Source organism: Homalodisca vitripennis, chromosome 7 (assembly GCF_021130785.1).
Source record: "Homalodisca vitripennis isolate AUS2020 chromosome 7, UT_GWSS_2.1, whole genome shotgun sequence".
Lineage (NCBI taxonomy): Eukaryota > Metazoa > Arthropoda > Insecta > Hemiptera > Cicadellidae > Homalodisca > Homalodisca vitripennis.
The window spans coordinates 112,482,760-112,508,139 of NC_060213.1; the positions used below are offsets into that span (position 1 = coordinate 112,482,760).

Sequence of the window (25,380 nt, forward strand, 5' to 3'; positions counted from 1 at the left end):
CGATGGAGAAATTTCCCTTGAGAAAGAATCAATTATCGGTTGTTTTGGTGAAGGTCAAAATAGGAAGGTGTCAAAATGGTTAAAAATATGAAATGAGAATTTTTGTCTTGGCTTAATACACTTTCGTACTACGATCCCACCACTCTTAGGTGGTCGGCCGGTAAGTGCAGACCTATTGTTACTTGCATTCTATAGTTCAGTTTTAATACTTAGTGTTGTGTAATGTTTTTATTAAGTATATGTTTAATAGTTAGTGAAGTTGACATACAACATGAAATGAAATGAAAAATGACTTTATTAGAGGCGAAGTTAGGACTATAAAGTCCTCTCTACCACTTAACCTCATAAAAATTAAACTAACATATATATGAATACATTTATAACTAAAACTTAGTCTATTTATTTACACTATATATTAAATGAATCTTAAAATAAAAACAATCATCAATAATTAGTGTAACTATATACAAATTTACAATAATATCGCAAGACACACACTCGCATTCATTCAACTTGCATGCAATTGCCCTAAGTACCGCACACCAAAGCCGCCAACCGCTATACCCCCTGAGCCCCCAGCATCAAGGCCCTGACCTCCGCCCCAAAGCGAGCGCGCTTATCGATGGCTCTGATGTTCACGGGTAAAGCATTCCACAATCGACAGGCAGAAACTGTAAACGATTTGCTAAAGGTAGTTGTTCGATGAATTGGGATAGATAATAAGGATGTACCCCTCCTTGTACTTCTTTCATTTATTTCAGACATAAATCGAAAGTTGTTTGAAAGATAACTAGGACAATTTGTATTTAAAAGAGCGTGCAACAGAATGAGTGAGTGATAGTCTCGAAGGTCTTTTAATTTTAAGATAGATAATTGATTGAAGTAGGGCGTTACGTGATCATCACGTCTGAGATTGAAAATGAACCTAATGCAAAAGTTCTGAGCACGCTGGAGTCTATTTGAAAGCTCCACAGTCATGTCATTAATGACTATGTCACAGTAGTTGAAGTGAGGCAGTACAAGAGTCTTTATCAGCATTATTTTAACTTGCTGTGGTAGATATGAAGCCAGCCGCTTAAGGCAGTGAACACCGGCAAAGACCCTATTACATGTCAAAGAAGCCTGTTCAGTCCATCTCAAGTGTTTGTCAATAATAAGTCCTAGATTTTATAACATGGTGGTTGTTATTATGGTGGTTGTGACTTATAGGTGTCACAATGCTCTGTTATAATTGATTTATTTTAACCTAGATTATAATTATTTGTTAGGTTTGTTATTTACATGAAGAAGAGATTGTAGATCTCTAAACGTAGTGTTACGGTTTTTGTGTATCACTGAACAATGGCAAAAGTCCGGAAAATCCTTTTTTCCTTCTTTCATATCGGAATGTGATTTAACTATTATTTATAACTCTCACGGTTGAATTTAATTGTATGAAAATTAGATGTATAATCTGAAAAAATATATCGTTTCATATTCTTAACCCTTTTAATACCATCCTATTTCGAGCTCCACCAAAACTAGCTTGAGTTGCAATCGGGTTCTTTCTTTTATAAAACTCCATTATCGATTTCGAGACAAGATGTGTATGCTTATTCTGTTTAAATTCACGAAAAATATTTTTAAATACCACATAGATGGGAAATATTATAATATAGAGTCTGAAGAAACATCAGTGCAAATAGAAAATCAACACACTTCCCTGAAGGATTAATCAAATCATAATTTTACCTGTGATTATAGTAATGGGGAATTCAGCCCTATGAAAGGAGATTGTGATGAATAGAATATAATAAGGTTTATTACTGTGTATTTCAAAAAATTAAACTATTCTATTAAAACGTATTTGACCTTATAAATTATGACATATGCTAACAAAATTATTCGCAATCGACTATATTAAAAAAGTTCTCATAAAAGTTCACGGACTTATCAATAATCTACAAATACTATAACCTAGTATACTACTAGGTTAGTGATAAATCTAACCAAATACTAGGTTAGTGATAAATCTAAAAGATTGTTTCCATGGATGAAGTACTACTGTACGATTATAGTTAGATTATATTGTTGGTGTACTATAAGTCCCAATTCAAAAATGTGATATAATTATCCAGTAAATGACAATTCGTTGGAAAATCGTAATATTTTTTATTGGAAACACCCACATTATGTGATAACTTTGTCGTTGAAACAACACTAGCGTATCACCCACGTTATGCCTCGGCTTTTTTTTTGTTCTGTGTGTCACTGATAAACAACAACAAATATTATCACCACACACCGCTTGTTGTGTTTCGTGTTTTGTGTCAATGACAAAAAAGCCACTTGTATCACCACTCACTACCTTTCACTATTTGTCGTGTTTCGTACTGTGTGTCACTAATAAAAACACCACTTGTATCACCACTCACGACCTTTCAACGCTTGTTGTGTTTAGTACTAAGAGTCACTGATAACAACACCACTCACGACCTTTCAACGCTTGTTGTGTTTAGTACTAAGAGTCACTGATAACATCACCACTCACGACCTTTCAACGCTTGTTGTGTTTAGTACTAAGAGTCACTGATAACAACACCACTCACGACCTTTCAACGCTTGTTGTGTTTAGTACTAAGAGTCACTGATAACAACACCACTTGTATCACCACTCACGACCCTCCACCGGTTGTTATGTTTCGTACAGTTTGTCCCTGATAAAAACACCACTTGTATCACCACTCACGATCTTCCATCGCTTGTTGTGTTTCGTACTGTGAGTCACTGATAAACAACACCAAGCCTAACACTACTTACGATCTTTCACTATTTGTCGTGTTTTATATTGTGTGTCACTGATAACAACACCAAGCTTGTCACCCACCACTCTCGACCTTTCACCGCTGGTCGTGTTTTGTACTGTGTGTCACAGATAATAAAACCAAGTTTATCAACCACCACTCACGACCTTCCACTGCTTTTTGTGTCTTGTACTGTGTGTCACTGATAACACCACCAAGTTTATCACCCACCACTCACGACCTTCCACTGCTTGTTGTGTCTTATACTGTGTGTCACTTATAAACAACACCAAGCGGGTCACAACTCAAGACCTTTCACTTCATGTTGTGTTTCGTACTGTGTGTCACTGATAACAATACCAAGCTTATCACCCACCACTCACGACCTTCCACTGCTTGTTGTGTCTTGTACTGTGTGTCACTGATAAAAAACACCACTTGTATCACCACTCACGATCTTCCATCGCTTGTTGTGTTTCGTACTGTGAGTCACTGATAAACAACACCAAGCCTAACACTACTTACGATCTTTCACTATTTGTCGTGTTTTATATTGTGTGTCACTGATAACAACACCAAGCTTGTCACCCACCACTCTCGACCTTTCACCGCTGGTCGTGTTTTGTACTGTGTGTCACAGATAATAAAACCAAGTTTATCAACCACCACTCACGACCTTCCACTGCTTTTTGTGTCTTGTACTGTGTGTCACTGATAACACCACCAAGTTTATCACCCACCACTCACGACCTTCCACTGCTTGTTGTGTCTTGTACTGTGTGTCACTTATAAACAACACCAAGCGGGTCACAACTCAAGACCTTTCACTTCATGTTGTGTTTCGTACTGTGTGTCACTGATAACAACACCAAGCTTATCACCTACCACTCACGACCTTCCACTGCTTGTTGCGTCTTATACTGTGTGTCACTTATAAACAACACCAAGCGGGTCACAACTCAAGACCTTTCACTTCATGTTGTGTTTCGTACTGTGTGTCACTGATAACAACACCAAGCTTATCACCCACCACTCACGACCTTCCACTGCTTGTTGCGTCTTATACTGTGTGTCACTTATAAACAACACCAAGCGGGTCACAACTCAAGACCTTTCACTTCATGTTGTGTTTCGTACTGTGTGTCACTGATAACAACACCAAGCTTATCACCCACCACTCACGACCTTCCACGGCTTGTTGTGTCTTGTACTGTGTGTCACTGATAAAAACACCACTTGTATCACAAATCACGATCTTCCATCGCTTGCTGTGTTTCGTACTGTGTGTCACTTATGACAACACTATGTGAATCACCACTGAAGACCGTATATACCGCTTACTGTGCGTGTATCCAATGCAAATGTTAAGATAGCATTCTCTTAAACAAGTAAACCATACCTTTCAGAAATATTCGTAAATAGAGTGACAACCGAACGTGGTGTCATGTAAGAATAGAGGGATGATCAGATTAGAGAATGTTTCTCGCCATAATTTTCCCCTTCTCTTTTCCTAATTATAATGAGTTCATAACTCTTACAATTCAATTCAAAAAATGTATTATGGCACCATACATATGACAAGGAAAAGATTTGTTCATCTATAATCGCATGATATTCTTTCGTTCTCCATGATAAGACTTATGGAATTATATTTCAACGAGACATATCTTTATATATGCTTGCCTTTGCAGTTTAAAAACAGTCTCCCGTTGTTTATCTACTTATTGAAATAACCTAATAGTAATATTTACAATAAAATATGTGTTCGCCTTTTGACAGTGATCTGGAGAGAATACGAGAGGGGATTGGCAGCAAGCTCGGCATGGTGACGCAGTACCTGACCACATTTGTGGTGGGAATGGTGGTAGGACTGATCGTCAATTGGCAGCTGACCCTGTGTCTGCTTCCGTTCTCCCCAATTCTAATCGGCTCCACAGCTTTCATGGCGAAGGTCAGTTTTTGTCTGAATTCTAAAGTAATGTTCAAATAGGTTTTATTGGTTGATTACAGTATGGGCTGTAACAATATTACGGGATGGGTTTTAAAATACACATTCTTGTTGAAAAATAGTAAGGCCTTTTCTACGGATTTGTTTGAAAAGTCGACTTCTGATCCCCTTCTCCAAACGTTTCGCATATATTTAAGTTTGAGTAAGGAACACAACAGTACACACAGCTCCAAAGAAGTTCTTGCGTTCTTTAAAACTAAATTGGAATACTTCAAATGTTGAACTTTACTAAATAATTTGGTTCTCCTTGCAATACCTAGCTTCATGAAACCACTAACTTCTTTCTACTTCCTAACAAGTAGTATTGTGTGCAGTTTTAATCAAAATATAAGCCCTGAAAAAAACTAATCAAACATATTAGTGTAAGAGATGCAACAGAACTGTATTATATGAAATAATGCTATTCCAGTTGTGAATTTATCTGAAAGTCCTAAAGATCGTTAAGAGCAATTATTTCCCTACTTTAAAACTGAGTTGATTTACAAAATAAAAAACAGTGAGCTAGGTATTACAGCTGTTAAGTCCAGTAATCAACAAAAGATGTAATAAAATAGTAATAAAAATTTAACTTAATCGAGTTTAGTTAGTAATCGACTCACTTACAGTAAAAAATAATAAAACTATGTAGGCCATTCAATTTTTTTATTATTAGATGGTTTTTTGTTACAATGCATATAAAATTAAAACAAATTTAAAGTAAAATGTAGATTAATACATGTAATGTACGTCAAAAAATATTCTTTGCAAGTTTTCAAAATGGCAACAATCAGCGATTAATTTGAAATGTAATAATGAAGCGATTATTAATACACAGTTAAATAACATTAACTCGATTAGTGTATTTTAAGTGAGATATAGCGCACAGTTAAACTGTCATTACTCTGTTATTATATGTCGAAGCAAAATGAACTTTTTATTAAATTATTTAAATAAAATTATTCCATATTTTACTATTCAAAAACATTTTACATAAATCATTCCGTTTTAAGTTATACACAACTGTTGTGTTTGAACAGTTAGTATAACCACCGTATTAAACCTGGCATGATATCTTTTTTTATTTTTTCACCATTAATTTGTTTCCGCTCTTAATTAAATATAAAATTTTTGAAAAATTTGACTCATATTTATTTAGTTGAAAGATACGTTTTCGCACAAACAGACATTAAAAAGCAAGATAGGGCTATACTTTATAAGATATGTCCTGACAACTTAAATGGTGAAGTTTGGTACAGTCATTTATGGACACCCTGTATATTATGTAATGCATAGTACTCATTTGTTACCGAATAAACTTAATAAAGTAAATAAGAAAATACTCACATTAAATTCTCATTCCGTCCACTAATACCGTACTGGACTGTAATATTTGAAGAATAAAAAGAAATTGCCTCCCAAAGTAAAAGGTTTTTACTTTGGCAGGAAATCGATCCCTCCCCCACACCCACCCAAACTCACCCCCAATTTGATTACGGTGCCTGACGGTTCTTGTTCCACAAATATGACACTTGATACTCTGGGAAACTGGAAGGAAGCTCCGGTATTTTCCCAAAAGTTTGAACAGATACTTCTAGAAGCTTGTTTCTCATTCTTTATCCGTCCTTTGTTTCTATTGTGACTGGAAGTTAAATTTTCTTCAGTTATTATATTATTTAATATAACACTAGCTATAAAATATAAATTTTCTTACGAATCATATTTTGACCTCCTCATTGGTATAGTCGAATATTCTCTAACCAAGAGGTAGGTAGGTAAAGAAGGTTGCTGCAGTTTATAACAATTTTCAACTTACAGTTATTTACAACTTATAGGTAGTTTAAAAGATAAAACTAATTTCTTATAGATAATATAAATGACAATTTTATTATTTTTGTTTGATCCTTCTTTTGGTGGCATTTGTTTTCTTATCAGGCGATGTTATTGTTTTGTTTAAATACTTAAAAAATTTTTTTTAAATGCGAACACACTAATATGGACTTATTTATAAATGAGTTTAAAAGTATATTAGGGAAGAAAGTACTTTAACAAGTGTCAATTTAAAATTGATTTATAAATTTATAGAAAATAACTTATAAAAGTATGTGTTATATTTTAACATATAATATCTGTTCAAATTGTGTTACTGGCGATGGATGATTTGGATGAAAACCAAGATTTGCCATCGTTATAAGTTACAAAATTATATAACACTTAACAATTCAGATGTTATATATTTTGCAACATATAACTATTTCATATTCTGTAACCATGTAGACATTTGCTGTAAAATAGATTATTTTAGGTATTTTCACTTTTGGAAAATTTAAGTATAAAACAACAATGTAGGTAAAATCAAATGTACTGTAAGACGTCATAATGTGTGTCGCAAATGGTTTAATCACAAAATATGCAACCCATGCATGATAAGTCTGATTTGAAAATGTTATGATGATTTAAACTGAGTAAAATTTAAAATAAATCAAACTAAGATAAGGTTTATGTCAAATATGTTTCCATTGGTGTTTATTTCATGAAGAAATTCAAATACAATCAGGAAAAAATGAAAAATACAACACAACAATTTGAAAATAAAAAAGGAGAAGAACTAGTATAGATAAATCTAAATCTCTAAATCTAGCTCCAGCAACGACTACTTTTAATCAGCAGTCAAAGTCAACATTCAGAGTAAGTATCTTGATCAATCAGTTTAAGTATTACGCCATGAATAAATGAGAAGAAGTCAGATGTCAGATCTTAATATGTCATATTTGATCAAACTGCATTTCAACTCATTTCAGTAATATAGCTAAAGTTACCATTGGTTATGAAAAAAGATACAACTTATATTATATGAGACCTCGTGTTAAATTTCGATAAAACTACGGATTTTTTTAAACTATCAGAAACACTGGCCCATTCTTTTTTTGTTGTGCTTAAAAATCTATATTTTAAAACATGAACATATACAAGCATTGAATACATCCTGAAATTAAAAATAAACATTGTTGAATTTTAAATAATACTGGCCATACAAACATAAACATAAAAAACAGCGTTGAAATTTTATACATTTGCAAGAAAATTCAACTGTCATCAACTTTAGAACATTTTGATACATAGTACAAATAAATATTATAAAAAAGTGTTATAAAGGTAATTTATTCTTCCCACTCGTATTTTTAAGTTTTTTAAGTCGCTGACTCTTTAATTTTAATGTTATCACACAATTACTTTTATTAGCTCAAGATGAATACATATTGGGGATGCTATTAAGTGTGTTTCTTCAGTCATAAGATTACCATAATACAAATTTGCAGTTTATCAAAAAGCAATCGAAAATTTCACTAGTAGTTTTCAAACGATGCACTGTATGTGATCTCCTTTCAAATTCCGTAGAAAGTCAAGAGATTTATGTACATTTTAAATAAACATAGAAGGTTATAGTTTAATGAGTTGTTTATGGACAAAATTTAACACAAAATTAATTGTCTACGACTTGTGACAATTTATTTTAAAGCTTGCGAAATGAAATGATATTCTGACCTCCCTTTTTCATGTAACTCTTTTAATGTATATCTTAAGAATTTCTCAAATAATGACTTACGTAGTGTTTTATTATAAAAAATAAGTCACCTTTTTACCCACACGTATAATTTTCCCAAATAAAATTATTTTTCTGGATTCTTCTTAACAAAAAATACGTTTCTCAATACTAAACAGATATTTTTCAAAATTTTAACTTGTTTTATGAAATATTTGACACTTTAAAATAAAATTGCCTTTCAGAACTTAGCAATTAGAGTGTATTATTTCGGTTTAGATTATACGGTTCACTTTCAGAAGTAAAAGATGTGGTTCTAGCACTTTCAAGGAATGTGTAACCAAATTTTCAATACCAAAGACAGAGGAACAAGTCTCCTAAAAGGGGTATCCCTGTTTTTATTTGAAAACGTCAAGACGCTTATTTTTGCTGTAATAAACAGTACGTTGTTTAAGCTGGATGAAATCAAATGTTCTAAATAAAGCATTCATTTTTACAATTAACGATCATATTTATTTATGGCTCTTGCTTCACAGTTAGCCACATGGTCTGCGGCCAGAGAGCAGCTCAAGCACGGAGTTGCAGGCAGCATAGCCAAGGAGGTCCTCAACTCTGTTAGGACAATAGCAGCTTTTAATGGAGAACCTCATGCAATTTCCAGGTCATTATAAACAGTTTTATTTATAAGGTAAATTATATAAATAAATTGTAAAACTGATCTAAAACTGCTATTGATTGGCTGTGGTTGGTAAAGGTTGTTAGGGGACTATGATAATGATGGGAGGAGAGGGAAACAAATAAAATGTATCATATGCTAACAGAAAACCTTTAATTATCCCTTAACCCTACAGTGTAATGTCAGCTTAGCGACAAACGTATTCAAACCATTACACTATTGTAAACGCACATTATTATACTCATCCATAGAGAACGATTTTTTACAAATACTAATAAACTGAAAAATGCCTATATTAAAGAGGAGGAGTTAAGGCTGTCAAGCCCTCTCTAACCATAACCTCATATCATATACATGAGATAATTAAATCTAAGGAGAAATTTTAACAGATCATTCTTACAATAAAATGTAAATTTATATAAAAATTGGTTAATTTATACAGAATTAATTGGCAAACATGATAATACAATTCTTAATTAAAATTTTAAAAAAAATAATCTTAACAATGCAAAAGAGAGGATTAAAATTACAAAAAACACATTAAATGGCTTTAATACACTTCCTGATCTCATACACGTCCCAAGCACCCCCACCCACCACTAAATGCGGTCATCGCCACAGGCCCTCCAGTAGCGAGTTCCTGACCCTCGTCCCAAAGCACGCACGACACTCAATACTTAAAATATCATCAGGGAGAACATTGCAAAGGCTACAAATCTGAGTAGTTAACGAACTATTAAAAATTATTTATCTTTGAATTGGAATTGATAGTAAAGTGGCTCCACTTCTTGAAGGTCGTTCACTAATTTCCGAGATAAAATTGAAATGATCGAGCAGATAAATATGAGTTTTAGTTTTAATGATTGACTCTAGAATAGAAGTATTATGGAATTGGCGTAGTTCTTGCTTGAAGTTTCATGAGCGATAACTGATGAAACAACTTGTGTCAAAGAGCTCATGACGTTATTCTGACTAATCAATTAGAGGATGAAATGATGTTGGAGAATTTAAATTATTAACTATTTACTAAGTATGATATTTAACAATTTTTATAGCAATAGCAGAAACAAATTCGCATTAGTTCACAGTGGCTAGAGTTTAGGCGAACTCGGTTAATCTCGGCTGTCTACTACGTAACAGAAGCTAGATTTAGAGGAGAATTTTAATTATCTCTTGGGGTTTTCTCCTTAACTAACTCATCCTGAGTTGACAGTGAGCGACACCAACCCCCTTTTTGAGTGGGAGAATGCATTTATACACAGTATGGGATGTGCCCCTTTCAACGCAGGGAAAACCCCTACGGGCCGTAGGGATCCGCGTGTCTTGCGCCCGTGCTACTTTTACGGGAGCCAGGAGCCAGTCAGGCAACCCTCTTCTCGATTCCCGCGAAGGACAACTTGGACAAACGCAGAGAAACGGCCTTCCATCTGTCCTCGCTTCGCAGCATTATCTCCACCACGATTTCTACCGAGATATCACCGATGAAGGAGACAAGCGTTCTCTTGTGCTCGGTGAAACGCCTGCACTCGAAGAACGAATGATGAGCTTCATCGTCTTCCTCCAGGCAGTATGCACGCTGAGGGGAACCGATGTACCCCATCCGATGAAGGTACTTCCTAAAGTAGCCGTTCCTCGTCAGGAACTGACAGAGGAGAAGTTAATCTCCCCGTGGCTACGGTTGAACCAAGCATTCAGGTCTATGATGAGACTAAAGGTCCAACGGTTCTTTATACTCCATATACCTTCTAGGAACTTCTCATTCTCTCGTGCGGATTAATTGGGGAAAAGGTACACGATGAACACCGTAACCTTTGTTGACCGCGGACTTGACAACCGCGACTGTTTGGAATCCATACAGCTGCAGTTACCAGTTCGTCAGAGAACCAAGATTGGGTAGTTCTGGTCCGGTAGGGCTTACTGACAATCCCTATTAATTCGGGTCTCAGTTTCGCACATAAGCTGCTTGAGGATGGAGTCGGCAGCTCGGCACCTTTGCAGGTTTCTCTGGAGGAACCTAATCATGATTAGTTTCTGGAGCGGGCTTTCTTGGGATCCTAATGTCCCAGAGCCAGGAGTGTGATCTTTGGATGCCCCAGAAATATCTGTGGACAGAACAGGGACCGGTGTTCCGTGCAGACGGTCCTGTCAGGACCAGAGCAGTATCTGTACCACCGTACTCTACAGCTGGCTCGGCCCTCCTGGAAAAGGTTCAGGTCTTCCTTCTCGTCCATCTGAGCAACAGCTTTCCTCTGTTCGCACTTTTTAGGCACAAACAGGTTAACCTTAATGCCACCATTCTGATCGGGGTAATCCCTTCGAGAACCTCGACCCTTAGCTTAGAGCAATAGTGCGGATAGCACCCCATGTCCCCAACGGACATGTCTGCCATGTTTCAATGTCTTCTGGAGTCTGTCTCAGATCCCGCACAGTCGAGTCAATGACATCCATGGATTCCTCCAAACAGCACAACTCATCGACACATTCCTTTGCTTGACTGCGGCCGCACGCATGTCGAGGATGGCTCCCTTATCTCTTCCACAGTCTCCCTAGCCCGTTCGATGTTTTTCTGGTCAAGAGACACTTGGTACTCACCTCTAGTTGGTGTCGGATGTAGTGTCGTTCTCAACTTATTGCTCTTCGTAAGGAGAGCCACAAGGCAAGAGCTTCGGGAAGTTCCGGTCCTTCCTTCCATTACTTTGTGTTCGAGATCCCAACTGTTCTAGACTAAAGGTGTCCTTGGGTTGGTTTTCCAGTGCATTTTGCGGCAAGGAGTGGCCCCGAATATCCAGGAGCGGGTATACCCTTTTGGACAATACCCCTTACCCCGGCCTCTATTTCCCAGCACTGGATACCTGACATGCCGCGGGTTACTTGTGGAAATGTAGATTCCGATCCCTGCACTAATACCGTACTTCCCGATCAGGTCCCAAAGATACTGGTTCCTAAAGACGCACTAAGAGAACCTATCGGAAGTGCAAGCACACATCAGCCTATGTAACACTATAGGAAGGAACACTCCTGGAGACTCACAGTTCACGCCGATCTCATAGCAGAAAGAAGACATTTAAAACATAAACATAACAGGGTCGAATAAAGAAACTAAAGGAAAGAGAAGAGGTGGAATCGAGCAAAAACATGAAGGAAACTTGACCTCTACAAGCATGAAGGTAAGAGGATTAAGAGAAGGATCTCTCACCCCCTTTTGTGTTGTCATTTACCTCGAGCAGGTGATACTGCGGTTTATTCTAAGCTGGATACCGTACGGCTCGAATTACAGCATAACTTAGTGCTGTCAGTTTGAGTAAGCCTGTGAATAATCATGTGAAGTGAGATTTATAAACCGCACCACCAAGAAAAGTGACATTTATATGTACTGTATTTATATGTGCATTGTAAACATTCCCTTATTTTAAGTATGTATGCATCCATTTGAAGTATTCTGCCCCATTCCCACGGGCCCTTTCGGTGTTACTGCAGCCGAATCTCGATTAATCTGTAACAGCCTAGTGTATATGGACTCAAGATACGTTGAGTCCTCTCACAGACTGTCATTTCTCACTTTATTATCTGGACAGATAAGTTTTAACTCATATTAGATAGCCAAAACTTGGTTATTATTTTCTGGACTGATAAGGTTTAACTCATGTTAGATAGCCAAAACTTGGGTATTATTATCTGGACTGATAAGGTTTAACTAATATAAGATAGCCAAAAGGTGGGTATTATTATCTGGACTGATAAGGTTTAACTCATTTAGATAGCCAAAACTTGGGTATTATTATCTGGACTGATAAGGTTTAACTCATATTAGATAGCCAAAAGGTGGGTATTATTATCTGGACTGATAAGGTTTAACTCATATTAGACAGCCAAAAGTTGGGTATTATTATCTGGACTGATAAGGTTTAACTAATATAAGATAGCCAACATTTGGGTAGATCAGTCCAACTGACCGAGGGTTGTATATACTTATTCAAGAATTACAATTAACAATATTATTTCTCTAAAGATGAAGATTGACGATTGTCTCCATCCTTGCATTGCAGATACGAGGCGGCCCTTGAAGAGAGTAGAAAGGTGGCGATGGCCACCTACTATAAGATTGCCATGTGCCTTACTATCGTCAACTTCTGTAAATACGCCCAGTATGGTGTAGCGCTCTTCGTCAGCTCTCTGTTCATACGAGCAGGCTACTGCACACCCGGCAGCGTGTTCATGGTGAGACTTCTGTTTTTTAGATTTAAATGTCTGTTAGCTCATAAGAAAGTTAGTAGACTCTATACGCCGAGACAAAGGTGAATATCAGGAAGTAAGTGTAATTTGTATATGTAAAATTCTTGCATAAAAATATTTAAACAAGGCCAAGAAATATTAATTATGTCATTAAATTGTATGAGAGATAACACCCCCCCCCCTTATTTTCTCTTGCTATATAGAGAATACCAGTGTAGCCATTTGATTTTATTGTTTTATTAAGTAATTGACAGTTATTACAGCTATGGTAAGGCATTAAAAACAATTAATATTATTCTTCAAGACCGACATCCATAGACATCTATACCAATTGCGTTATAAGACTCCGAACTATTAAAATTGCTGAGTATGTAGTTTCCATTTCGAAACCGATCTTCCATCATGAGAATCTTCGTTAGATTTTTATCAATCAACTTATAATGATAATATGCATTAAGATAATTACTTTTACTTGTTTTTATTTGTCTTTTATAACGTGAATATTTTATAAACGTTGTTTTGCACCAGTTTTATCTAAATTTAAACTCTAAATTAAACTGCCCCATTTAGAAATTTAAAGTTGAACATACTATTATTTAAATTTAATCTTTATAAATTTTTTAGATTTCATTTACATCTTTGGATTAATGTAAGATTGTTTCATTTTATTTTCTACAATTTTATTGAAGTGTATTTGTCACAAATTGAACCTAACTACACCTTTCACCTTTATGGACTCAGCTCCCACGCATATGTTACGGCCTATGTGAGAACTTGCTCGTGCCATAGTGTAGCAAATGTATAAACTGCATGTGATTGAGATAAACAAATTGGATTTTGACTATGTTAACTTTGCAACAGTGGCGGATTTACCAATAGGCCCACTGGGCCTCTGGGCCCAGTTTTACTGAAACTATGGGCCTCAGGGGACAGGATCTGCATACTGGAAAATTAAAGGAAATTATAATTCCGGACTAGTTCTAATTATTGTTATCTGATATGAAATTTTATGACGTTTATTAAGGCGTCAAATAACAATAAAATTTAGTATATGTATTATTTAATTCATTACGTACTGATGATTTTTTCATTGTTTGGTATTGAAATAATGTAATTTATGAATATTCAATTGAACCAAAAGACGATACGATATATTGTTAAAATATTACTTGTGCATGGCCAATCTGAATGAAATCGTATTTCAGGTGTTTCTAAGTGTACTGTCGGGGGCGTTCACGCTGGGGGATGCGTTCCCATATTACACAGCGGTGGGTACGGCACTGGGCGCTGCCTCTACGATATTCAGCGTCATAGAACGAGCCCCTGAGATCGACTCGGCTAGCAGACACGGACTCAAGCCTCACAACGTGGAGGGGAGAATTGTGTTCCATGACGTCAGCTTCAGTTACCCCTCACGAGCCAACAAGCCGGTAAATTGCTTCAGGGGATACAACACTTTATTGGTGTACCATAAATGTTACGTCCGCTCCTAAATGTTCCTCGTTATGTTTTGCTTTCATTTGGTTCGTTCTACTGTTGGATACTAGTGATCGAGTTTTACGTCAAAAACTAATGTATATTTTAACTCTTTACTGCCTTTCAATTAAATATTCAATAGCTATATATGGAGAAATGTTCTGGCCCCCCACACTTTTGAAGAATTATACTTTGACCCTATTTTATAAATCCCTAAGATTTGTACACTGTTTTCATAACAATCAGTTGTAAGAGTTGACAGTTTTTAAAGACAAACCAAGTCAGGTAAAGTTCAATGAAATGAACTCAAAATGCCTTTTATTAAAGAGGCGGAGTTAGGGCTATTAAGCCCTCTCTACCACTCAACCTCACATGGTATACAGAAAATTATAATAGTTTAATACAATTATTAAATTATAAACTTGTTCTTTAAATAGAAAAAGAAGTGCTTAACCTATACAAAATTAAATTATCTTAAATTAAAAATCTATATATTTAAATGAATACTTAAAAGACGAATGAAAAACTGTATACTTTTTTTAAGATAAATACAATATAATAATACGATAAGTAAGTTACGATATTTAAGTGCAATATGGTAACTTAAATGTTTAACTCAGTCTCGTTATTTTGAGAGGTATTCCGACAGTATTTCATCATCCAAACGTATTCGTACACTACATTAAAGAATGTTGTCATATACAGAATGAGTCAGAAATATGGTAAAATATTTTAAGACGTGATTGTAGAGCTAAAAATAAGAAAAAAATGTTATATAAAGGTAGGTCCGGAAACGCTCCATTACTGAGTATGGCTGGCGAAAGATTTTGCTTTGTTTTCAGTTCACCTGGTGAAATTAAGTGATTCTGAAAGGTTTTGTTCGTACTTTTTAACTCAAATAAGATGGATTTATAAGGAAAATCACCTGAAAAATCAAATAAAACCACTCTAGAGTTGCTCTGGTGAAAAAACAAAATCTTTCGCCAGCCATTACTCAGTAATGAAGCGTTTTTGGACCTACCCTTTATATAACATTTTTTTCTTATTTTTAGCTCTACAATCACGTCTTAAAATATTTTACCATATTTCTGACTCACCCTGTATATCAGCTGCTTTGCTTAGTTATAAAAGAACTTACAAAAAATAGAAAATACTAATGAAGACTTAGCATATGATACATTCTCTATCAGCTACTTATTGAGTGATAGTCACATGATGGTTGGCCATTCACAAACTAAATAATTATTGAGGTTGTTTGTCATCAATATTGGTTTTGAACCTGCATTCCTATTTGCACGTATAGGAATACTAGGCTACATATTTCTCTATGTCCTCAATCAAGCACCGGCATTGCTTGGCTCGATTAAACCTGGGATAGAATAACAGTTCAGTTTTCAGACACACTCGAGGCCGTGGGTCTGATCCACTGGCCAATTCAGTCAGAATGTCGGAGACATAGTTCTTATTATTATAACGAAGGATCAACCAAAAGTTCTTTTGGAAAAATTGAGGGTCCTTCTGTGTGAGACTGGTATCATAGTATTAGACAGTGCCAATCCTCCTCCATTCACAAATGACACTTGGGAAGGGAAAATGTTAATAATATCACAAGGACTAAATATATGCATATTGTATTGTCTTATTATGTCACAAGGCTGCCAAGAGAATATTCAATTAACTTCTAATTATTTTCACGCATCGTTGGGGGTGTGTAAAAATAAACAAAGTAGGAACTTTTGGAGGGGCCCAATCCCAGCTCAGGACTGATGGGTGCTACAAGGGTTACCAAAGATCCATATAATATAGTGTACCTTCCTGTAAACCCTAGTCCTTTGCCGTATCCTGATAAATGTTCCTCCATAAAAGTGAAGGACGTCACGAAAAATAGAAGATAAATATTATTTACTTGTCACGAAACTGTAACAGTGAAAAAATAAGTAATAATAAGAATTAAATATTTTAAAATAAACAAAACGTTATTTCTTCTTTGGCATCATGGATTCGGAAGTGTAACCTATGGAACCTATTCATATTCATTAAAAATTTAGACTTCTTTAACATTTATACAGATGAAAGTATGATAAGAAATTATATTAATGGAAAGCTTAGCATTTGCCACTGTAATTTAAGACTGATCGACCTCATTCTACCCTTGATCTGCTGATTCCCCAGTGACTATCTACAGGCTCGGAGAACTTAACAAACAGAAAAAGACATTCGTGTTGGAAGTGCCGATTAAAAATTACAATAATCACAGGAAGGATTTGAACTTGCTCTAGGTCACGTCGGTTCTCTTTGTTGAGGGAAAACACTATTGAGTTGTGTTAGTAACTTATATAATATTATTTGTTTTAGAACTTTTATATCGCTCTAATTTATAATTGTAAAATCTAATATATTTATGCCATCACGAAATGTAATATTTATACTCGTATGTTTGTATGCGCTTCTTTGGATTTAATCGGTAATGAACTACAAACAGCTTGCATTGGTATAAATTGTGTCCAGGCGTTGGTTACGTTGTATATAGATTCTTAGAAACTGTATCTTTCTGACATGTCATTCACATAAATATGTAGATATAGTGATTTATAGACGTTGAGGTAATTTGAGTTAGTTTGCAGTTTAGATTAGGAAACGTTAGCTAGATATAGTGATAAAGAGTAGACTTAGGGGCGTAGGCGTTAGTGCTTTCGTTTGTATACAGTAAGACAAAATAAGAGTTTGATAAATTACTGACTATAAATAGTATCGTATCTAGGAATTAATTTTGTGGGGTATTTGAAGGGACAATTATTGGAGTGCCGATATTGAATGAGATTTGGAATTTAAATATACTAGACGTTTCAAAATGTTTAGGAATATTTTTCTATATCACTCTGGGCACCCCAATGAATTACCACTGTGTAATTTACAAACAAATTCATAATAGTAATAAAATGGATAAAAGTTTTAAATATTTGAGAAATTTTTTTCCCTATTGTATGCCAAAGTTGTAAAACCAATTTTTGCAGCCAAAGTGTCCAAATTTTAGAATATCATAGTATATTTTCATTAACCAATCCCCATTTTAAACTACCCTACACGTATCTGAAAATAATTCTTTAATGTTCTATTCTAATTCTGGATATTCTACAGTTTGGAACATAACATTTTTACCGTAAGTATTAAGACAAAATTTGCTCCATACAAGTTTTGTTCTTTGTTGCTTATTCTTATAAGATCTCTTGTTACGTAGAGTTACAAGTCATTTTCTTTAAGATGAAAAAATAATGAGTTCGGTTTGGAATGGTGTGATTAGCTGAACTTTTTTAATTTCCTAAGCTCAAGTTCTTTTTAAGACCATCCCGGAAGAAAAAAGAAAAAAGATCTGTGTTTATCCTTTATAAATATTGTAGGAATTTTCCGCATTTCAGAATTTTATCGTCGTTAAAAATATGGTTCTCATAAAAACGGCTGAATGTTTGAAAATATTATATAATTTATAGAAAGTATAACATGTTTTAATGACAACAATTTCTCTTTGCTGATATTGTGGTTGGAAATTACGTTCTATTTGTTTGATTAAAAAATCGTGTAATTTTCTTAAAACACAATTTATACACTCACTTTGGAGAATCATATTTCCTTATCTTCAGTCATTTTCCCCTTGGCCTGATTATAAAAGTGCCCAAAATGCCTATCATTCCTTGTTGAGTGAAAATTTCTTTGTTTCCTTCTCCGTGGAAGTTATATTAAAAGTCTGATTCAATTAAATTTGAAAACATTAATACAACCTAAAATTTGTATAGATAAAAGGAAGTCTGGCACACACAAAAATCAGCCTTACGGCTCATGCAGCCGTTTCTTTCCGGTAGCCGGGGTTTTGTGCCATAAACTGTCCACAGACTGATTGGATGGTTTATACAATGCTTTATTCAATTGTATAGGAAGTGTAGCCCAAAATTCTGTTGACAACTAGGTGAGCACACTTTAACTAATAAATAGTTCTATTGACTAAAAACATAAGCACGCCGTGGGGATATTTTTTATGTACTCTCCCACATTGTACATTCATTTTAGGGTTTCATGTGTAAAATAAAAACAAAAGCTAATGCTTTGTTTAATGAATACATCGTATAAAAGATTCCAGAACCAGTTGATTACTTATAGCATGAGTCATTAATGTCTGTCAATGTCGTGTATGTTGCTTTTATGAATAAAGACAATAAGTTTATCAAATACAATCGGTATTGACATTATGGTCCTCTTGAGCATGATATGCCAATATCGTTCATTGTGGAATCCATGAATGTTGGATCCAACATTTGTAAACTATTTCTCAATAGAATAGTTTTATGTCTTGGAACGCTATACCGATTAATTATGACTGAATGTTTTACTCTCCTGAATGTAGATACTGAAGCACTTCAATCTAGAGATACCCCCCGGGGAAGACTGTGGCACTGGTAGGTTCCAGTGGAACAGGCAAGAGAGCACACCGTGATCGACCTGTTCTTGCGACTGTACGACTGCACTGGGGGAGTGGTGAGTATTGTCCATGAAGCCGAATCTCTTAAAAATGAAGATACAAATTGTATTTAACTAATTTATATCAGTGCATTAATCTAAGGTTCATTTTAAATATAATTAGTAGCTTTTAAAATATTAAAGTATTTTCAATTTTTTAAAACCTCATCGATAAAATGAGTTGTAAGTTTTATATATATTGAGCCCAAACATGTCAATAAATTGTGTGGAACAGTGGGATAACAGTTTCAGTCCATTTACGGGGACAAGTTCTAACTGAATGTTGATTTCTAACTATATAATATATCAAATAATTATGTAATTGTCGGAAAAACAAATTAATTTATACTTCATAGTATCTCAATTACTACATACACGTTCAATAGATGTAAATGAGCTGTTCTATCTGATAGAAATATTAACACGGATTAAAATTGATCAAATTGATTCCAAGAGTTCGTGTTCTGCAACAAACTGATTTACTGGAGCAGCCCGCACCAAAGTAGACGATGACCATTTTAATGCGGTGTTGTCACATCGTTGCTGACCACCAGCTGTTCCCGCTATGACGTGGGTTATGGTCACTATTGTCTGTTTAATTTACATCTTTGTTTGCAAACCAGAATAAATTTGCAAATTCAAACGCATTTGTTTATCATCTAAAGATGTTATTTTGTTTATTGCAACAATTAATGTTAAGACAGATCAATAATTTTTAATGTGTGAAAAACTGGTAACAGTGTTGGGCTTGGTTTACAGAGAGGGGTATTGAAACGCAACAGTCGCCAACGGACTATTTTGGTGGGACTGATCTAGGGGATTTTCATTAAATTATTTATATTTGCACAGTGCATATTTTTATTACAAATACGATGCTAGACGATTCTGGAACCTGTTTTATCTGAGCAGTCAGATCGGAGTGGCGTTCCAAGAGAGTATTCTTTTCAGCGTTTCTATATGTACAGTACCGGGATTTTCTTGCAGATAAAGCTTGACGGCAACCACACCAAGCAAGGGCCCCCCACGATTAACCCAAGTAGGCTAAGTAGCATGCTGGGCTGCACCTAAGGCGCGAGGACCGTTGGTGTCGATTTTTAGGGGGGGCGCTTCGGAAGTTCAAAGATGAAGTGCATTTTTATTTTTATGTAGTAAAATAAAATGGTATGGTTCTAAAAACTTCACTATTAATTTTTTGTACATTATTGTTCACATCCACCTAGACCTTAGATTGTACTCCATTTACTTAAAAAATAAACTATCTAAGTACGAAAAAGAAATTTAATTAATAGCGAATTAGTGACAAAACGCATATACGTAATTATCGTAACGGTAGGGAAACTAATAAGGGAAATTTTGCTTCGGTCGCGGCGAGGGGCGCCCGCCGGCCGCCGCCCTTCGCCGTTTTGCAAAACACTGACGCTCTCCTGACAGATAGAAGACAGAGTTGCTAGCACAGCTGGCAGTCAAGTCGTCTCCTGTCGTCTGCACTGTTTGTCTGTTTTAGAGCCTATGGCCTATGAATTAAAATTTTGGAACTTTCGTCTGTGATAATTGGTGTCATTGCTCGTTTATTAAAAACACTGGACAATTTATTCGTAAGGTCGTGTAGAGTGTTTAGATACTGGAAAAATATTAGATAGAAAGCAGTGGTTTGCTTGTTTTACATACTGTAGGACTACAATTATGAGTAGAAAAAACCAAGTGAGTTCCGAAAATACCGTAAACGGGGGCCCGGGAGCATGTAAATCGATATCGGGAAAGTCTCTTCTAAATAAAATTTTCATAGACTAAAGACGATTTTTTCAATAAACCCGAAACTCCCAGTTGTGTTCTGCTGGTGACAATTGCCGCGTCGTCACGAGAATAGCTGAAACGAAAACGCTTGTGAGTGAGGACAGCGGTGTTTTTTATAGTGGAAGTGGAAGTGATTTCTTCAGCAGCCTGCCAGTGCCACCTGCTACCGATGTCTCAGACACCACAACGGAAATGTGCACCTGTACACGTCCCTTTTCACCACCTAATCAACCTGAGCAAATAGGCTAGATTTGGGGACAACAGTTGCAAGATTGTGTACCTCAGCAAATAAAGAAGGTAAAACCGATTCAAGAAAATCTTGATGATTCCCGCTTTATGAGCTGGTAAATGAGGCATTGCAGTGGAATACTTTGACAGTGCACAGCATCAATCAAAATGACAGTGGGGATCTTTTCACCAATACAAAGCGGCAGTATTTCTGACCAAAACCGTTATTTGAACAAAAGCTTGTTTTTTTCAAAAAACTTGTTGTAAATTGGATAGCAGGCAGAGTAAGAGATAAGAGCTGAGGCATTGAGGAAGAGAGGAGAATGGGGAGCAGAGCTAGTAAAGAAGAGAGAAGAGTAGAGAGAGGGTAGAGATGAGACGGAGTAGAGAAGAAGAGAGGAGAGAGAGAGCAAGTGATAAGGAAAAAGACGCGTGAGCAAGGAAAGAAGGAGAACAGAGTAGAGAACAAAGAGATAGTGAGCGAGGAGAGAACGATAGAGAAGAGACCGTTTTAGAGATTGTTAAAAAAGAACCATATCATTTAGTTTATTTCCAAATCCCCATACCCCCCGCTGGCTATCGTATACTGTGCTCACTTGTAAGCTCTATGCGGGGACGACTGCCTTAGCTACATGCGGCTTTAATGATTGGAAAAATTACACCATACAAAATTCAAGATACATGATAAATAGTCTAGAGCACAGAGAATTGTGGTGCAACAAATTATTTGACCCGGATGACATGCACCTCAGAGAAATTGATTGCATAAACTACTTGAGCAGCATCAAAGTAAGAAGTGAAAGATTGGAGAGATGTATTGTCAAGAGGTTGTTGAAAGTAGTTAAGTATTTAACTTCTCGAGGGCTTCCGTTTTATGGTTGAAAATGAAAATTTTGGGCGGTTCAAACCAGATTAAATGGTAATTTCCTTGGCTGTATCGAGTCTTTTGTCTTGTTCAAGTTTGAGTCCTTTCAATGGCTGACCATGTTTTCCTCGTTTCGGAATAGATAAAGGTAAAAGGAGTGCCCTCATACCTTATCTTCCACGATCGGTTAACGAGGTTTATTACTCTGTTTAGCAGACCAAATGTTTAAATCACAAAATCGCGTCAGATATCAATAGAATTCTAATATTTTTTCGATTTATTGTCGACTCTACATCCCCAAGGGGGGGGGGCAAAAATATAGTTTCCAGTGTGGATTCAATTGACTTGTTGTCATTCGTTTTGTAGCACCCTGACGGGTCCACCTAATGAGCGGTTTCATAAACGTTCATCCCAAATTGTTGCCCATAAAAGGGGAAAAACAAAAAAGGATTTAAAACCAATGGAGAAGGCTGTGATGAAATACTCTGTTGAAAGTTTGAAACTTAAATTATTCAGTGACCTGGTATAAGAGGTTCTAGAGTGTACGACAAATGCAAGTAACATGTCTGGGTGTTACAAAGGGGCTTCAAAATCGGAATCAAAGAGCAAACTTCCTCTTGCTCACTACGTTTCCTTGCCGCAGAGACTCATTCGTTACAGCTAAGTAGGTTCTCGACCGCTGCAGAAAAGTAGTTAGTAGTTTCTGTTGGAATATTTTGCCCCTGGCACAGCCTAAATGTACAACTTTTTCCATTCATCTACACACAGATGGGAAATTCTCTTGTCCGCAATTATGACAAAGAATGTTTGACAGTCAAGGACCCTTTTCGAAAACTCGCTGTGAGTGCAACGAGCAGATGCCAGTTAAAAGCCATGCAACCAAGTCATATTATAACAAAATAAATCGCAGACATCCACTTCAAACCGAAGGAAAATAAAAAACGAACGTATGTACGACTTGAAGCCAAACAACTGATAGAGAAGCTCCATGTCTTTGGAAATGACCATGATGATTTTGTTTTTTTTTGGAATAAAGTACTTCATGAAGTTTCATTGACATCAGTGTAACGACTTCAATCCTAAGATGGAGACTTAGATCAGACAGCACTTTCGTACGAGTTTCCTAGAGTCTTTTCTAAGTTCATTAAAGAAATGAGGAAAACAATTTTCTAACTTTGTAAAGTGAGGCAAAAGCTTATGTTGCAATTCTCAAGAGTACCTAAACAAAGACAATACAAGGGAAGAAAGAAACCAAAAAATCCCCTTTTGGAGAAAAGCAAAGAGGGAGCCATACTGGAGTTTCGATGGGCCGGAAATTCAGTTCCTTGGATCAATTGTTACTACAAAAGCAATTGATACACTCCTAGCTAGGCAACTAACAAGGAGAGAAAATCAATTTATGTCACCCCCAACCGAGACTCCTCCTCATACGTTTTTATGGAATTTGAATAAAATTGAGGAGTTCAATCTTGAAGGAAAAGGCAACAAAGCTAAATGATAAGAATATTCAACAGGACCTAGATGGGGATTCATTTCCAGGATGAGTGTTTGTATCTTCAAAAATTTTTAAAAGATGATGATACCACATTCTAATGATAGAGGAACAATTTACTGTCAGAACAGGAATGGAGGAAAGGAGACAGAAAGTCTCAAACCGACCGGGAACGTAAAGCCTACAGGCTATTGTGACAAACATGTAAAAAACCCTAAAACTTGAATCTCTTTTTCCGAACGTAGGAAGTGGTATTGCGGAATCTCTTCTTGACATTGGCGGTTTGGTCTAATTGCAGACGGAGAGTAAAGAAAAGATCCTTATTCTGCTCTTACTCGAGTCAAGAATTATTTCGATGGTCGACTCTACGGCAAGAAAACATACTCAGGCACTAAAGCTCGCTCTCTTATTTAGTAGAAAGTGAATATAGTTACAAGCTACGTTTCCGTTTGATGACTTGAACTCGATGCGTTTTGCCTCATCAAAAGCACGGAAGAAAAGACTTTGTTTAAATCACGGGAATATATTCGTGCATTGAGGAAAATAATAAAAAGTTCTTTTGTTAAACAGTATGCCTCAAATTAATTTTATAGTTCCTAGCACATTGTTTGTATTATTTGTGATTAAATGTGTCATAGGACACCAAGGTTGCTTTACCACAAGTTCTAATGTCATTTCTTTTATGTAACCATAATGTCCTTGAATAAACCAGAGAAAGTTTGATGACCAATTTGACCATGTTCATTGAGTTTATTATTAAATCCTTTTCATTGTTTATTTCGTCTTATAAAACGCTAATTTAAACAGGCTATAACGTAGCTACTAAAGCTCTTCTTATTAAAATGGACAACAATAAAATTCTGCCATTATATTATTATGGGCAGCAATTTATACTGAAGTAAGAGATAAAATTCACATAATTTTAACAAGCCTTAAAATTACAGTATGCATTTTAATTCTTTTATTTTGAAAAAAAAATAAGCCTACAGTTTTTTTGATAGAAAGTAACATTAGCAAAAGTGCTGAACTTTGAATTTTGTGACTATTTAATGAATAGTTTAATCTACAAAAAAATGTTATTAAATTAAAAACTCATGTAAGGCTTTGGCTGTAGCTAGGTGACACACTTCTTTGTATGTCCTTACAAAACCAGTGGCTAAATAAGAACCGCATTGGATTCTCTTTAAAAAGAATGTTACCTACAAGTCTTACAATCAAAATAGACCCATATTCCCGATCTTTAAAGATACAAATTAAATGCTCAGCATGTAAGGCATTTCCCTTTCCCTTTGCAAGTTGGCAGCTTTCTATAATTTTGTCTGTTTTTGTTTCGTTTGTTTTTGTGTGTTTTATAGGATAGAAATGAACAGCAACAGCATAGTTTTCTTTACAAAAACCGGTTTGAATTTGAACATATATAGCATAAGTCAGTTTTTTATACAAACAATGTATCATTAGACCTGGCCCATTTGAACACAATAATTTAAAGTTTTATAGTTAATTTTGCTGAATGTTTGTTCACTTTTTCCTCAAAGAGTTTAATACTCTATAATGGTCCTCTCTCTGTAATGGTCTTTAAATATTTAAGTAAGTTGAAATTTTATTACAAAAATATAATATGGCCCAATACAGCAAGAACACCTTTTTATTATTGTAACAAGATAAGCCTAACGGCGGCCAAAAAACCTTTAATTCGGGCCCTGGCCACAAGACAATAAAAAAAGAACAAAACTGAAAACCTGTCTTGGCTGCGTATTCAGAATTGGAGGTGGTTCCTCCAGGAGCTTATTCCATTC

The 25,380-nt window shown here is 35.6% G+C and overlaps 1 protein-coding gene across 1 annotated transcript in view; it reads left to right on the forward strand.

The window, feature by feature from the left end:
* The window catches only part of LOC124366844 (ATP-dependent translocase ABCB1-like), a 48,868-nt gene extending 34,155 nt beyond the window's left edge, over positions 1 to 14,713 (forward strand). The window contains exons 6-9 of the mRNA XM_046823444.1: positions 4,563 to 4,734; positions 8,848 to 8,972; positions 13,034 to 13,205; positions 14,426 to 14,713. Of these exons, the coding sequence (XP_046679400.1) occupies positions 4,563 to 4,734; positions 8,848 to 8,972; positions 13,034 to 13,205; positions 14,426 to 14,713 (757 nt within the window). The remainder of the gene's footprint in view (positions 1 to 4,562; positions 4,735 to 8,847; positions 8,973 to 13,033; positions 13,206 to 14,425) is intronic.
* The last annotated feature ends 10,667 nt before the right edge of the window (positions 14,714 to 25,380 follow it).